The sequence below is a fragment of the Thunnus thynnus genome, chromosome 16 (assembly GCF_963924715.1).
Source record: "Thunnus thynnus chromosome 16, fThuThy2.1, whole genome shotgun sequence".
In the NCBI taxonomy this organism is placed as follows: domain Eukaryota; kingdom Metazoa; phylum Chordata; class Actinopteri; order Scombriformes; family Scombridae; genus Thunnus; species Thunnus thynnus.
The window spans coordinates 21804408-21819899 of record NC_089532.1 but is presented as its reverse complement, the minus strand read 5'-3'; the positions used below and the strand labels follow the sequence as shown (position 1 = coordinate 21819899).

The window sequence follows — 15492 nt, the reverse complement described above, 5'->3', positions numbered from 1 at the left end:
TTGTCAAATTGTTGTTATCCATGCATTGTACACATAATACCCATTCCTCAATGTGCGGAAAGAATGACCCACAATATGTAAAGGGTATTCAATATGTACTGAGCTTCACATTTAAGAGTCAAACAAACAAAGCTTACACCCACATTGTTTCCCCAGCCTGTGGGTTCACACAGCACCATAGTTCTGTACGGGGGCACAGATAATAATAAAACTCATTTCAGGTAATGCCATATCCCAGCAGAAAATAAATGTGTATTCTTTCAGCAGTCTACTTCAGAAATCTTTGTTTTAAAAATCCGTAGCTAATTCCTCGGAGTGTACTTTTCATTGTGAAATGCGTTTTTCTTGTAATAGGCCTGGTATTTCTGCGCAGTAGCTTAACAACCTGGTTGCTAAGCAAACATTAGATGGTGTTATGAGGAAAGGGTTTTCATATGAGTGGTGATTTCCTCTGCATCACTGTAATTGAAGCTACTGAACATGCCACTAATTATAATGCTTTTCTAGCCTAGTCTGGTTTAAACAGACTTGTCCGTTTCTTTCTCCTTCAACAGCAAAATGGCCCAGCTGGATTATTTTAAGATGCAAGACACTAAGCCCATTAGCCATGAAAGCTTTAATGACAATGATCATTTGAAAAATATAGTGAAAGACTTGACTTAAAAAAGAACTTGACAGCTTTGAAAACAGATGAGTGTAGAACAGCTTCGATTAGCTCCAAGTGTGAATCTGAAGGGAATACACAGCCGAGAATTATAGACATGCAACACATTGTCAGAAACACAAAAACCTGAAGAACAGCCAATGTCTTTTACCGAAAAACATACAACTCAACGGTAAACATCTGCACAATGTTTTGCATAATATTATTGCACAGACATGCAATCCAAAGCACATAATACAATAATTAAGCATTTATTTTAGTATAAATATTACATCTCTAGGCTTATTTTTTCTCATGTTACATTACAGATGATGGAAAAGGAAATCAAAAGCATAGAGCGTGCTCGCATTGCTCATTGGTCTACTTGGCACACTGCCTGCTGAGCTATTTTGTTCCAAACATGGGCCGACAGAGAAACTTAAAACTTCAGATTTGTAATTTTCTCCTATACAAGTAAATAACAAGAGATGCTACGCTCCATGTCAAGCCAAAGAACCCGGTATCATGACACCGGAAGCAGTTTGAATTCTCTTTATTAAGTCAAATAGGACTTCTCTCTTAATGACTAATAAACAAATTCCCTCTACCAAAGTAAGACAAACAGATAAACAACTCATAGGAGTGAAATAAGCAGAAAATAACACGTAGCCTGCGACAAGCTCATATATTCAAATTAATCACGATATGAGGAACAAAGGGGGGGGGGGAGAAATCCAACTTGTAATAAAAACGTTTGGATAACATTATCACACTACTGTGTGCTTTACAAGGCCATGTATATAGAGTTGGGAGTGAATCCAAAATGAAAAACGCTCTGTGAACGAAGGCCAAAATATTTGTTTCCATTTTGAAGATTCACTTGCATAATAAAGATGAGAAAGAAAGCTGGGCACGGGTAGAATTGAATCGATCAATCGTCATCATTCAAAAATCACTCGCAAAAGTATTTCATCTTGGAAAAGTGACAAGCAGCATTACAGTTTAAGGCTATTTTTCAGCCTACGGTTTAAGTCTTTGCCCGACTTGAAATACACTCGCAACAATGTACATGATGTATTTAATGGCATAAAGAAAAAAGCGGAAACAGCTCTTCCCCTGCTGTGGTGAGACCTTTCACATTCTGACTTGTCACTGTGTCCTTAAGCTTTAGGTCAGAATGATTACAAACCTCTCTCTATTACTAGTGTCATATGCTCTCTAAGTCAGAAGTTACTCCAAGAAATAGCCAAGACCTGAGTCATTACCCACGCTATCTGCACTAAGCTGACGGAGCAGTCTAATTCTTATTGCCTTGGTCTTCTTGTTGCTCTTTTCAACAGGTTTACCAATGTGGTCCGAACCCGTCGGAAAAATCCCCTACTGACAATCATGACATGGTGACAGTGTGGACAAAGAGTTAAAACACGTTAAGCATGGTTCATCTGCCGAGAACTAGCTTTAATGGCGGGACAGAGTTCGTGTTGCGGTGGCTCTCAGTCCCAGTTCTCCCAGTCTTCATCCAGCTGATATGAAAGGACACAAGGGTTAGTAAAAGATCTCCACTTTTCATATATATTAACTTCACATTTAACCAAAAAAAAAAGCCAAACTAACCTCCCCAGAAGCTTCAATTTTGGAGAGTGCCATTTGGACTTCTTCTTCTGTCATATCCAGGTCAAAGTCTTTCTCCCAGTCCTCACTCACATCAGTACTGGATCCTAGACGGGAAAAGACAAATGACAAATTTGGAACTTTCTGTCACCTTGAGTCTGTTGATCCTTTTAAGCCTATTTAGTGGAAAACTCATAACCACGTCACTAAACTTAATCCTGTTTAGAGACTCTTATTGTGCCAAACTGGAACAATAAGAATCTCACTGCCAACTGAAAAACATCCTCAGGTCACTGTACCTTTCTTGCCGTTGTTAGAGGGCGTAGACTTTCCGCTGTCAGAGTTAAGCTCGAAAACTCTCAGGTCCTGGGGCCCTTCCTCCTTTGCGGCCTCTGGTTTAGAGACGGGTGCAGAAGCGCGCACTGACGCCCCATCCACAGTGACCTCTGGCTGGGTAATAGCTTCCACCTGAGCCTCGGGAGGTGAGTCGCTCTTGCCCGGCTTCTGCTCTTCTTGTGTCTTGTCTCCAACATCTTCCACACTAGCTTCTGTCAGTTTCTTGGCCAGCTCCGTGACAACAGGCTCTGGCTGCACTTCCACCTGCGTTGGCAGGCTGACGCTGTCGCTGCTGATAGAGAGGGTGGCGTCACGCTCCTCACTGGGAGACAGAGCGGGGCTCAGCAGAGTCGTTCCTGTGGGAGCTGTCGAGGTTGTGGGCAGTTGGGTTGAGCTCTTGTCCAACGGGGGTGTAAAGTTGAGTTGAGATGATGACGGGGTGCCGAGGAAGTCATCTGACAGTAACGGCGAGAATACCGGAGAGGCAGTGTAAGTGAGAAAGGAAGGTTTGAAATAAAGCTGATTATTCACAATTCACAACGGTTGCTAGCTTACCCTCCTCCTCTTCTTCCTCCTCCCAGCCCAGCGTCTCTGTGTGAGTACTCTGTTCTGCTCTCTGCTTCAGAGCTACTCTCCTTGCCTCTTCCTAGAGAACAGAATCAAACAGATTTTTTAGAAAAGCTGGAAAAAAAGAATGAATATATGTTACAATACTGGGTAATCCATACGTGTTGTGTGTCAGTAGTTGCTTAAAGTGGAAGCAGATGTTGAAAACATCTAGTTGTCCTTGTGAATGCCCTGTTGAAATTTTACATTTAAGTTTCAAAACATCCCCATCTGATTTTTTTTCGAGATTTACATTTGAATCACCAACAATCACTATTTGGTCACATTTTTAATGTTAATACACATACTGATATTTCACCCTCACGGGACAAAATATAAGAAACGCCTTTTAGATAATACAATCCAATACAACAGCACCACAAGCTATGGTCTATAAAGTCGACTCAACACTTCTGACATGGTGTCAAAAAGCAGAAACAGTCACCTTCGCTAAGAATAGATTTATTGCAAGGCTGGATTGCATTAGCTTGTACTGGTGTTCCTACTTTTCTGGTATTGTGGTCTATAAAAAAAGATTATCTATGGGTAGCATTTGTGTAGCAGATAAGGTGATCTGCTCAAAAAACCTTATAAGAAAAATTATTTGTATTCTTTGTTTGACAACCATGCAAGCCAGTCTGTTAACTTTTAAGACCACATCACTATCACTGTTTTCAATTAGATTTACAAGACTGTCCAATTCATAGCCTGTGCTTCCTACATGCAGATAAAGCCACTGGCATCAGCGTAGGACCTGGCACATGTTTACATTTTTTGCCTGATTTTAAAAAGGCAGAAAAAATTGGCCAGCAGGTGGCAGCCAAGACAATGAATTGAGCTGGCATGAAAGGTTATGTGACATCATGAGGATACTCTTGAGTTTACAATAAACTGAACAAAATGACAAGTTTACCTGGTCCAACTGGAAGACTTTGTAGAAATACCGCTGCCAGAATTCTGAATGGGCTACAGCCGCTGGCACCTGTGCATTTAAAAAGAGAAGAAGACTGTCCTTATCTGGTCTGTTTGTTCAAAACAATACTGGAGGCCGTGCTCCGTAACAGCAAGTGTTGACAAATTGCAACAATACATACCATTTTGGTGTAGAGGGCTCGTATAGAAGGACTGCTGACCAAAAGCTCTGAGATTTCTCCTTTCTTATCTTCCAAACTGAAGCCAGACAGCCAGTTGTCAAACTGCTCCGGGGGACCTACACAAAAATAATGTCTGATTAAAATACACTAGAGAGGCATAACAGATATTTATTGAGGATGCATTACCCAACCTATCATTGCACAAATCCAGCAAATATGCTGACTACTAATTCTATTATTCAGTAATATTCAAAACAAAACAAAAAGCGGTAGAGGCAGAACATCTTACTTCAAACACAATATGTCTAATAACAATGATCAGTCTAACATTCTGGTGCAACTACTTCACTGTGTATTGTATCTTACAGTATCTTACCATCAGGCTCATTGCAGTATGTTGCAGGGTCAGCCTGCAGACTGTAGAGACGAGCCTGAAAGGAAAACAAATGCTTAGATGTGGTTGTTTTGCTCCCACATGCACATCATGTGCTCACTTTTAAAGTCCTGCAGCCACTTATAATAAAACATAACAAAACTAAATCTGTACTGAATCACAACATTGTTATATCTTCAAATCCCTGCTCAAGAGTACAGGGAAAACGTTCAACTCTGTTGTTTTAACATTTAGAAACTCATCATTTCATGGTTCTGTCAACTGCTCATATAAATGTGTCACTCTAAAGTCCAGACTTCTGCTGACAGCAGCTACAAGTAAAACTAAATGCCCACCTTAGAACTGTCGTAGACCTCTGTAGTTCCTGCAGGTGTTGCCACCAATGTGATTACATCACAGTCAATGGTTTTATCAGGGGGTGGAGCAAGAGTATCCGTTATTACCCCTAAGAAACTAGAGAGGCTCTTCTTCACCTTTTCTGTGGTCTCTGAGGAGCCTTCAACCTGAAAAACAGTCAAATATACAGGCTGAATTTGGTATTTAGTGACAAATAACCATATTATACAAGAGATACACACATGACCTGCGTTTGAACCCATTAATCTTAGACTATGGGGAGACATTTAGATTAAAAAAAACAATAACTCTGGCTGCAACTTACCGCAAGTTTATTTTTGACAGCAGTGGCTGTGGCCACAATTGAGCAGGCGGTGTCATGCTGCACCACAGTGGAGAATTCAGTCAGATCTCGCTTTAGGAATTCTAAGGCCTCAGATGACTGCAAAGAAAAGAGTCCAATAGTCATAATCAAAATCCAGATTCAACTTTATCATCTCCACTAGGAAGTCTTCATAAAAGTGTGTATGAAAACAGCATATAAACCACATGAAATATACATTAAGTTCTCCAGCAACACTATATTAAAAAAAACATATGTTTAATAAGGTCTGCTTAACATTTGGTGTCTTAGTAATAGTATTAAACAACCTTGAGGCAGTGTAGATAAATGGATCTCTCATCTGATTTATTCTAAAAAAAAATTGCAAAACATTAAAGCTCAAATTTATGAGATCTGATGTCTCAGAACTGTGGCTTCCTTGATTTTGCCTGCTTATTCAAACAGATTGCTTGGAACAGTTTGAGTTTTAGATTTGCATTTTACCTTAACAATGCTGTGCAACCAGTTTAGTGAAAGAGCTTAATGTTATCGATGCATGCTGACACTGACAGTGACAACATATTTGACCATAAACAGTTTCGTTACCAAATTTAAATTTTTCAGTAATCATGCTGCTTAGGTTTGTTTTCACATACTCAATAATAGTTGTCCCTCTATGACAGTTGTGTGTATAATGTCTAAAATCAATACTTTCTTTTTATGCACTCACTGAGTTTGGTGAAATGTAAACAATGAAGGAAAAACAGCTGATGAAATACTCTGCAACCTTTGCAAAAATAACATCTCAACTGCTGATGAGCTGCTATACAGACACATTTATGGGAGCTATTTTCTCTGCTGTGCATATTTTTAATTATTAAAGGATTACCTTGTCTTTGACGGCCTGGAAACTCTGCTGAAGCCAGCCTCCCCACCAGCCTTCTCTGTGAACACACGCACATCTGGACATTAGCTGCTTTTCATTAACAAAATGCAGAGCGGACAAATTTACACACACATAACAACACATTTTTCTCGTTGTGCGTTCATCCAGTGTCGCAAATATCTTCAGACTACAACTTATTGACTGTCATCTGCTGACTAGTAAAGGTACCTAGAAAGCTAACTTACACAAATAAAGCCTAGCAAGCTAAACGACTTTGCTAACGTCACCTGTCGCTGCAAAGACGGCTAATTTGACGCGACTGCAACTGGTAAAGTTAATACCAGACGTTATAATCAAGCATACATGCAGCCCGTTTGTTGTTATTTTGTTGTTTAGGCTGCTATAAATCCAAAGCTAGCCAGGCTATGCTAACGCTAGCTAGGCTGTGTTTGGTAAACAAATGCACTTCCTGAACTGATTCCGCAGGCTGAGCAACGCAGCGTTTTAACAGAGTAATTACACTGAACACAATAAGAGACGCAACACTATAAGGAACATCACAATTATACTAAGACAGTGCTGTTTGCTACATTAAATTAAAAAACTACAACTAATGGTTGACTCTCACCCTTCAGCCATCTTCAGACGATGACATCATCAGTATTTACTGAACTCTAACCCCGGTTGCATGGCTTTGAAAAGATACACACGTGATGCAATTACGTTTCCCTTTTTCTTAATAGATATTCACATTCATACACACAGAGGGAAACTATTGTTTACAATGCTCATATTTTACATTTAGTAAACAGCACATGTTTTTCACTGCATTTTTTGCGCTATCTACGGTGGCTGCAAATGACCAAATTAGACGGTAACGGTAAAGACGTGGTAAATGTTACCGTAGTTTGGAGACTATTGTGGGCTATATGCTACCGGGAGGATAGAAGACTTACAGTTTTTTTTCTGTATGTTTTTTGATAAAAAAATTTATACAAAATCATACATCATCAATTAGTAAAAATCCCATGCTGGTGTCTACAAAGAAATCACTGGATAAAACATCAAATCATCAAGTTCAACCAATCAAGTTCCCACATGCATCATTTAGTTGAAATGAACAAAGCTAAATATAACAAACAAAATAATGATATTATAATAATAACAAATACTTTAGGCCACTTCTCCATATCTCGCCTTTCATTTACATCACTGCACTGTAAATTTTTCCTGGTCCTTGGATTAAAAAGCTTTCTGTGATAAATCCACTTTAGCAGTTGTGATGTGACCTCATAGTGTGACCTGGATATGAAATGAGGTGTTTTGCAAACAAATAAGTAAAGAGAGCTGCTTGAAATTAACCAGAAATAATTAGAAGAAGTTAAGTGAATGCATTTGAAGTTGCAGTTTTAGAACAGAGTTTGTCAGAACTGCATGAAAACAATGAAAAAACAAACAAACTGTAGTACAGTTCCTCCATGATGGAGAATAATGATAATGATTTGAGCATATGCAAGTTTTTTTCTTTTAATTAAAACTAATTTAACCAATAAGCTGAACATGAAAACAAATGTATCAAGAGCAAACATTTCCTTCTTGGGGCATTATGTTGACTAATCAGTGTTTAGCAATTCCAACCTGAATCCCCTCATCAATCTCATCTTCTCAGTACATCTGTGGACTTGTGTGTGAGCGTATGTGCACGCCCAAATGCATATGTGTGTTGACCCCCAGCAGCTGTGCTTTCTCCTCATCAGTATTCTGGGTGAAAAGGGGGCTGTAGGGTTTACTGAGCACAAAATGAAAAAGAACAGGCAACAAGCCTCTGGAAGTGTGTTCTCTCTTAATTGAAGTTCCCCTTCATCCAGACGCTGCACAATGTATGCGTATGTCCTGCAATATGTCTCCCCTGTCCAGCCCCTCAATTCCCTTAATTGGGTCTTTCAGTCCCCCAATTAACTCTGTCAATGCAGGTTGTGCTGAGCCTGGTTGGACGAGTACCCCTCTATTGATCAGTATCTGAACCAGTTAACTTATCCATCTGTCTACATGGCCATAGTGTGATAGTGTTTGTATGACACAGGTTTAATGCACAAAAGGGGGCTGTGTAATATTGACACTGCATCTTTTGTGTTGTTTAAGACGTTAGTGTCTTTGATTTTTGCAATTTGTGCATGATATCACCTCAGCTGATGAGCAATAATTTGTAATATTTCCTCTCCGATCTTGGGTTTTTTCAGTTTCAGGTGCAGATGTTTGTGAATAATTATAGTCCAGCATTGGTATATTTAGGCTATAGACTGTCACTCTATATTCGAAGCTATTGAAATCCTTTCTGTGCATTATGGTTTGTATGGAATATTAAAATAACCATTTTCTGTATCACTGTGTTTAATTTTCAGAGTTAATTGTGCACAACATTATGACTGAAAGTGGTGCTGCCACTGCTGGTTAGCATACGCTAAAGAGCACCATGATGACAGCAGCGGCTGACCATAATGGCACACAGAGGACCTGCCCATATTGTATGATTTAAGAAGCATATCCATTACACACCACACACATCACACCGACACACACATTCACTCCAGCCTGCTGATGCCACACCGTGGGTTAACACCATCTGGTGCCGATCAGGAAACACCAGCTTTGCACAAGTCAGTGTCTCTAATTATCTACCTAGAGCAAAGGGAGGCCGATCCCCACTAATCTCCACAATGTGTTCTGCTTCCCATTCCCACCTGTGCCCAAATAAAGGGGGGCCATGTGGGAGGACCCAGGGTCTCTGTGTCAGGGGACCAGGGACCAGGTGACGCTGCAGTGCTGGTCCCCACGACAGAAGCTCCACCGCTTGGTTTGGCTGGCAGCTGCCTCCCCCCACTGAGACATCCCACAGCTGACAATCCCCCAGTACTGACAGGGGCTCTTTACAGTGTCAATAGCCTCATATATTAGAGCTAACCGCCTTTGTGGTGAGCGAGGGTGTCAGGCCTTTTGGCCCGACAGCGCTTGTTACCATGATGAAATGTAGATTGAATGGAGGGGGCCTGTGTCTCAGGCACGAGAGCTTGGACTCCCTCGGCCTTTGTGTCCCACGCATGGCTATTGTTCAGACCTTTTCAGGGCTCTCAGAGGAGGAGGAGGAGGGATGTGGGTGAGAATGAGTTACATCTCTTCATTTTTCCCCTGATCTCCAACTCATCTGTCAGCCGTGGGAGGATAAGCATGTATTTTACACGCTTGATTTGTTGCTAAGTGAAGGCCAGCCATTGTTGTGTTGTTTGACTAAATCATGTTCATGGCAATCAGTGTGTATAATAGTTACGTTTGCAGTTCAGTTGATTAATCATTTTTATCAGTTTACACTTCAGTTTTTAATGTGTGGGAATATTTATTAGAAGTATCCAGTACAATTTTAAAGCGACTTTTTTTTAGACCGACCCCTACTTTAAATTTGCCCTTTGTGTGCCTATATCCATGTTCTTATGAGACAGTGACAAATCGTTGGCCTAGAGCTAAGGACATAGCTATGTCCCTCGCCTGCGTCAGACAAAAGTGACGCGCCTTCCTGGCGCCTGTGTCGTCCTTTCATCTCATGCACCCTGTTGAGGTGAAGATGGATGGTCCCCTGGCTCAAGAACACCACATTCAGCTTCTGTGCTGGCGTATTGTCTGGCCCTTCTGTCCCTCTTTAGCTCTTTAGAGGTTGGTCTCTCCAAAGCTGGTTAGCAGTCAATGACGCCCTTTCCTAAATATTCATTTTTGCAGTACTCCCCTGTCTTTCCTATAGCACCATAAAACTCTTCTGTTTAGCTATGTTTACAACTAAGTTGTTGCTGTATGATTCTGATATAGCTGCTATGCATTTATAAGTGTATACTTCCAACCCTTCCAGAAAAGTAGCTGCTTTGTAAAAACAAATACTACCCGACAGACATGGTTTGTTTTCCAGAGATATGACTTGTTGACTACAAATCACAACCATTTAGGAAAATAATGACGTATAATAATAATTGAAGGGTCACATTTATGAAAAGAAGAGAGCAAACAAGAATTATTATTATAACAAAATTTTAATTTAGGAAAATAGAAATCCTGCACATTAGGACACACCAGATCCATTTTTGACAATGTTTCGTCACCACAGATATCAGATAAATTACAGTCTTTGCTACTCTGATAAAATCCATTGTGCATTTAGAATATTTCTGTATAAACAATGCAGAAGACACAATTGATAAAAAATAGCAGCAGTTTGCATGGCAGAAGATATGTACAGTATATACAAGTTCAGGCACCAGCCATCATTTTAGCAGTTTGTTGAACAATTTTCTTTGAGCTGCTTGGTTCGTTGCATTCATCCGAACAGCAGAGGTCATTTTTTAAGAGAGTCCGGCTCACTTGTTCATAGACAGGCTGTGCAGTGTGGAGGTAGTGGTGGGCAGAGGCTGGCAGAGTGAGCAGGGACAAGGCATGCCAGGGAAGTGCCTGTAAGAGCTGGTTAGGTGGAGGGGGTCCTTCAGAAGGCCCTGGACCGGAGCATGGAAACCCAGGTAGCTAGCTGATGGCGGTGAGTGCGGGGCAGGGGTCGCTGTAGAAGGTGTGTGATGCAGCGTGGATGGCGTGCCGCCCACCAGAGAGTGCAGGGACTGGGTCAGAGGATGCAGTGGGAGGTGGGCAGTTGGTGCTGCAGGGGTAATCGTGGGGTGGGCTGCAGTGCGGCTCTGGACAGCAGCACTGCCTCCATATACATCCCCCACCAACTTCTTCATCTCCTCCAAAGAGCTGGACAGCATGAGAATGTAGTTGCGGGCTAGCAGCAAGGTGGAGATCTTTGACAGCTTGCGGACTGAGGGCCCATGAGCGTAGGGCATGACTTCTCGCAGGCCATCCATAGCCTGGTTCAGGTCATGCATCCTCTTCCTCTCCCGGCTGTTGACTTTCAGTCTCAGGTCTTGCACCTCCTCCTTGCTGAGATCAGACCTGTTCTTGTTCTTACCGCCCCCACTGCAGTGCTCTGTCCTGCCCTTGCCGGCCTCGCTGCCTGCCCTGTTTTCTTGGCAGTATGTCTGGAACATCTTGTTGGAGAAGAAGCTCACAGGAGAGTCATCTACCACCAGGTCTGGGGATGACGAGCGGCTGCAGGTGGAGCCAGCGTCAGAATCCATCTTGGTTGAAGCAGAGGAAAGTGCGGGAAAAGGCAAAAAACTGTCCAAAAATATGACTCTAAATGCTGAGAACTTGAGCTAAGAGCTTGAATTCTACAGATGCTTCCTAATTCTATGTTTCTTAAGCTGCTTCAGTTCCCTGTAGAGTCACCACAGTCTCTCACTTCTCAGAGTTTGTGTTGTTCAATCTGATGATCAGTCTGTCCACAGGAGTGAGTCTGTCTAAACTGTCACCCTCTGGGCCCACTGGGGTGTATTTATACCGCCAACACAACAAAGGAACAATAAGTCGCATAATGAGACACTTAGAGCCACAGCCAATTGCAGAAGGGACACACTTTCACCCCCCCCCCCCCTCACACAGCCTTCCTGCAGCCCCCACCTCACCTTCCCACACCCACATTTAACTCCCCCACCCCTGATGAACCCCCTACACATTAACCAAAACAGGGGTTTGTTCACATGTTGTGTTAAGCTGCACACCCAGAAGTTAACTAGGACTGTTAAAACCTTCATTAAAGACAGACAAAGTGGTGTATGTTTTGTTGTATGATGATAAAATTGGGTTAAAAGTTAAAATTCAGCAAATAGATTAGATTAAGGAAGACAAGGTTAATGTACTCAATCTGATATGGAAATTTTGGAGATTTCACATGTTTGATCTTTGAAGTCATACTAATATAGTGCCTTATTCACCATATATCAACACTGAAAGTGAAGTAAAAGCGAGAGTTTGGCCCTTTAGTGAAACAGACTTATTGCCCCGGTCCATAACACCAGATATATGATGCCTTGAAGGCCTTATTTACATATGGTATCCATGAGACACTTAGAAAGGTATGAAGCACCATATGAGGTGCTTAAACATGTAAAGAGCAGCGTTAATGGCAGACTAGGTACAATTCACCAGGAGCTCAGGACAAAAGGGGTCAGATAAATTTGACTTGGCTCCCCAAACAGTCTGTGAAATCACATCACTATCACTGGAAGGGGGTCCTTCAGTGGGGAGGAGGTAGTTAAAAAGATACTAAAGAGTGGGCATGGCATTGTCTTCCCCTAATTCAACCATAAAGCTACTAGCACTTTCTCAGATCCACAGAATGTCAGTTTTTGCATATCTGCTTGACTTTTAGTTTTCCCCACATTTTCATTTTCTTAATATGACATGGAGTTGTCAGGAACACAAGGCAAAAATGACTGTACAGTATTGTTTCTTCCTCATCTCAGATAGAGAAGTTTCCATGAAATTCCAACAAGTTTGATGTCAAGCATGTATCTGTTGATCTAATCTTGTGGCCGGATCAAGCCGAGTTCACTCTCTTCTCAACATGTCTCTCTTTGAGGCTGGATTTCACTGTTCAGCTCAGGAATTTCCTGTCTCCTCTTGCCAAGCAAAGCCTCCAATGAGGCAGTGCTAGAGGGCCAGTAGTTTAAACATATGATAATTCTCATGTGTTACACCATCTGGGGTAGCAAAAGAGATTTGCAAAAACATTAGTTTTGTGAACCTTGGATGCAGCATTGATTCCTGATTCTTGCCTGGAGCGCAATAAATGCACTGTGATTATACAAGATTTTATTCAGTTCAAATGGAAGAAACATTTCAGAGGCTTCATGGCTTGAAAGTGTTGTTTTTCCTGATCTGTCAGCTCATCTGAGAAACTATTTGCTTTCCTCCTCTTGGTACACAGTAGGACACCCTGGTTTATATTTACCCAACACCAGCAGAGGCTCTCCTCCTGCCGTAGGCGTCTTTGTGCAGCTTCATGATTGTTCTAGAAACCACTGACTTGCAATTTATATGTTTGTGTTTGTATTTTTTGGTGGTTTGATAGACTTGCACGGACAGTGATGTAGTGTTTGATTTATACTGTGTGTGCTTCTCAAACACGGACACATAGAAAGTTAGGAGTGGGAATCAAGCAGGGCCCTCAGGACCCCCCACCACAGCTCCATCAGGGGGCCCCGCAGGGTGCTTTGGCTCAGCCAACATTCAGTGATATTATAATTGGGGAACTTTGAGAGCCAACATGGGCCATTTATTTGGAGCATATGGATTTTCCCGTCGTTAGGCTCAGAGCCAACATGGCTGCTGGACTCTCCTCTGCTAATTGGGTCAGGTCCTAATTAACCATGTTGGACACAATGGTCCGGATTTCATTCTTTTTTCAGTCTTTCAGCCCTTTTGATGGCTGGTTCCATGCCACAGCTTTCATTGTGCTTTACACAGTCCAAAGAGAAGAAAACGATCGATAATGTTTCTTTAATGGTCTTAATAAATTATCTATAACTTGAAAAATATGCCAAGGCTACTCATTAACTGTACATGAAGTTAGATTAGTGAGATTGTCACTCATAAAATGAATGGAAATACAGCACATCAATAAGAAAACAGCCATGAGCTGTAGTTGTATATTAGTAAAAGTACAATCACTACGAACACATATATAGATCATTGTCAGGGGCTCTAGCTGAAGAAAAGAGGTGTAATCAGTCCTTCTCTTACTCTATTGATATATGCATGAGCCAGATAAATCCCATTCTCCTGCTCATTCTTATTCTTATTCATGTGTTTACAGAGGCAACGGGCCACACAGAGAGACACAAGGATCTCTGAGCTTTGCATTTTACAAATGAAAGCGTAGCCACCCTCCATGTTTCCACATAATCCTTCAATTTTTAACCCTGCATTGGAGTGTTTGACTTTCTTCTCTGGATGCCACCTTTCAGGACCTTTCATCCAATTCAAGAGCTCTGCAACAGACCTTCTTTAGGGTTTAGAGACCCCCTTTCTGCAGCCTCACGGGGTGCACTCCAATGAAAGTGCTCAGGTGACCAGAAAATGAGGGCATTATCACAGGCATATGCTTGTAGCGACAGAGGATCAGGCTAGATTAGGGCCTATCATGGCTCAATAAAGCGCTAAGCTGAAGAGCAAACCTGTGCTGTGTACCGTAAGGCCTCCTTCACTCTCTGTTGGTCATTGTTTAACAGGATCAGTGGCTAGATCTTCTGTACACACACACACACACACACACTGGGCTTTAATCTGGGCATGTAGTCGAGAGCAGAGCCCATAGAGGATGCTCAGCAGCCTTTGTTTACCACCATTATTCTCAATGTCGCTTGGATATCAGGGCTCTGAGATCGAGATCATAGCAGGAAAAGTGATCATGGGGAGCAGATCTGTGAACATGGTTCGGTTTGCTTCATCTACAGATCTACACGAGATCTCCCTCGAGTACCAACGTCTGGGAAGAGAGATATAAAATTGTTTCACATAGTGTCTGAACGGGGCTGACAAGTGTTTCTGAGAACGGGGAGTGCTGCCCTTTGTTATCTCTCACCGCTGGGACAAACTGCTTGGTGATTTATTCATTTACACTGCCTGAAACAATTGCATTATCTTGGCCACAACAAAAAGACACAAAGGCGCTATGAAAATCCCCTAGGATGTTTATGAGTCACTAAAGAGTCCAATAACTTTCCCCTTCATCTTTAAGCAGCTATGGAGGATTGCATGCTGTGGAGGGCTGCAGGGCGAGGGGAATCAGGAGGGAGACCCAGGCCCACAGAGAGATGCTGATTATGGGTAGGATAAAAGGAATCCAGGCCCTCTCCTCTGGAGCTGAATGGGGCTAGGTCAGCAGGCTGTCCCATACACTGGCCTGCTCCATGCTGCTAGAACTTCATAAATTACCCCACAATTACCTCGAGGGGACACCGAGGGAGGAAAGACAGGCCAGAGGGGGAGAGAGTGAAAGGGGAAAGAGCAGAACCAGTTGCCCAGCAGACAGTCATCAGGAGGCGTAGGGCCCAGGTCCAGATGTTGGCCTTCAGGTTGCTGGGACCCAAATTATGGCTGCCTCCCTGAGACTGTCACCACAAAGTGAGAAAGATTCACTTCTGAAGGCTCCAAGATGCATCATACAGGCACATACTTGTAGTTTTATTTATAATACAAAGAATTACATTTATTTTTATTCATTTGGCAGATGCTTTTGTCCAAAAGTGACAAATAAATGAGGTACAATTCAAGCCACAATAGATCAAGGAGAAGCCTTCATGAATGTGTTACAAAGCTGAAATTCCACCT

General features: G+C 42.0%; 2 protein-coding genes across 2 annotated transcripts; both read right to left on the bottom strand.

The window, feature by feature from the left end:
* Positions 1-601: 601 nt before the first annotated feature.
* bsdc1 (BSD domain containing 1) lies at positions 602-7043 on the bottom strand. Its single transcript, XM_067613731.1, has 11 exons — positions 6857-7043; positions 6232-6286; positions 5346-5462; positions 5020-5187; positions 4667-4721; positions 4291-4406; positions 4110-4178; positions 3146-3236; positions 2554-3045; positions 2258-2361; positions 602-2166 (listed from the first exon to the last, which is right to left on the bottom strand). Exons 1-11 carry the CDS (start codon positions 6865-6867, stop codon positions 2137-2139), a joined length of 1308 nt encoding a protein of 435 aa, XP_067469832.1. The 5' UTR covers positions 6868-7043; the 3' UTR covers positions 602-2136.
* Positions 7044-10398: 3355 nt separating this feature from the next.
* olig4 (oligodendrocyte transcription factor 4) lies at positions 10399-11679 on the bottom strand. Its single transcript, XM_067614527.1, has one exon. It carries the CDS (start codon positions 11394-11396, stop codon positions 10626-10628), a length of 771 nt encoding a protein of 256 aa, XP_067470628.1. The 5' UTR covers positions 11397-11679; the 3' UTR covers positions 10399-10625.
* Positions 11680-15492: the final 3813 nt, after the last annotated feature.

Coding starts and splice junctions, on each gene's coding strand:
- bsdc1 (XM_067613731.1), bottom strand. Junction 5,188..5,345: donor CTGTCAAAAATAAACTTGCG/GTAAGTTGCAGC, acceptor ACTGTTTTTCAG/GTTGAAGGCTCCTCAGAGAC. Junction 4,179..4,290: donor GAGCCCTCTACACCAAAATG/GTATGTATTGTT, acceptor TTAAATGCACAG/GTGCCAGCGGCTGTAGCCCA.
- olig4 (XM_067614527.1), bottom strand. CDS start 11,396: ATGGATTCTGACGCTGGCTCCACCTGCAGCCGCTCGTCATCCCCAGAC.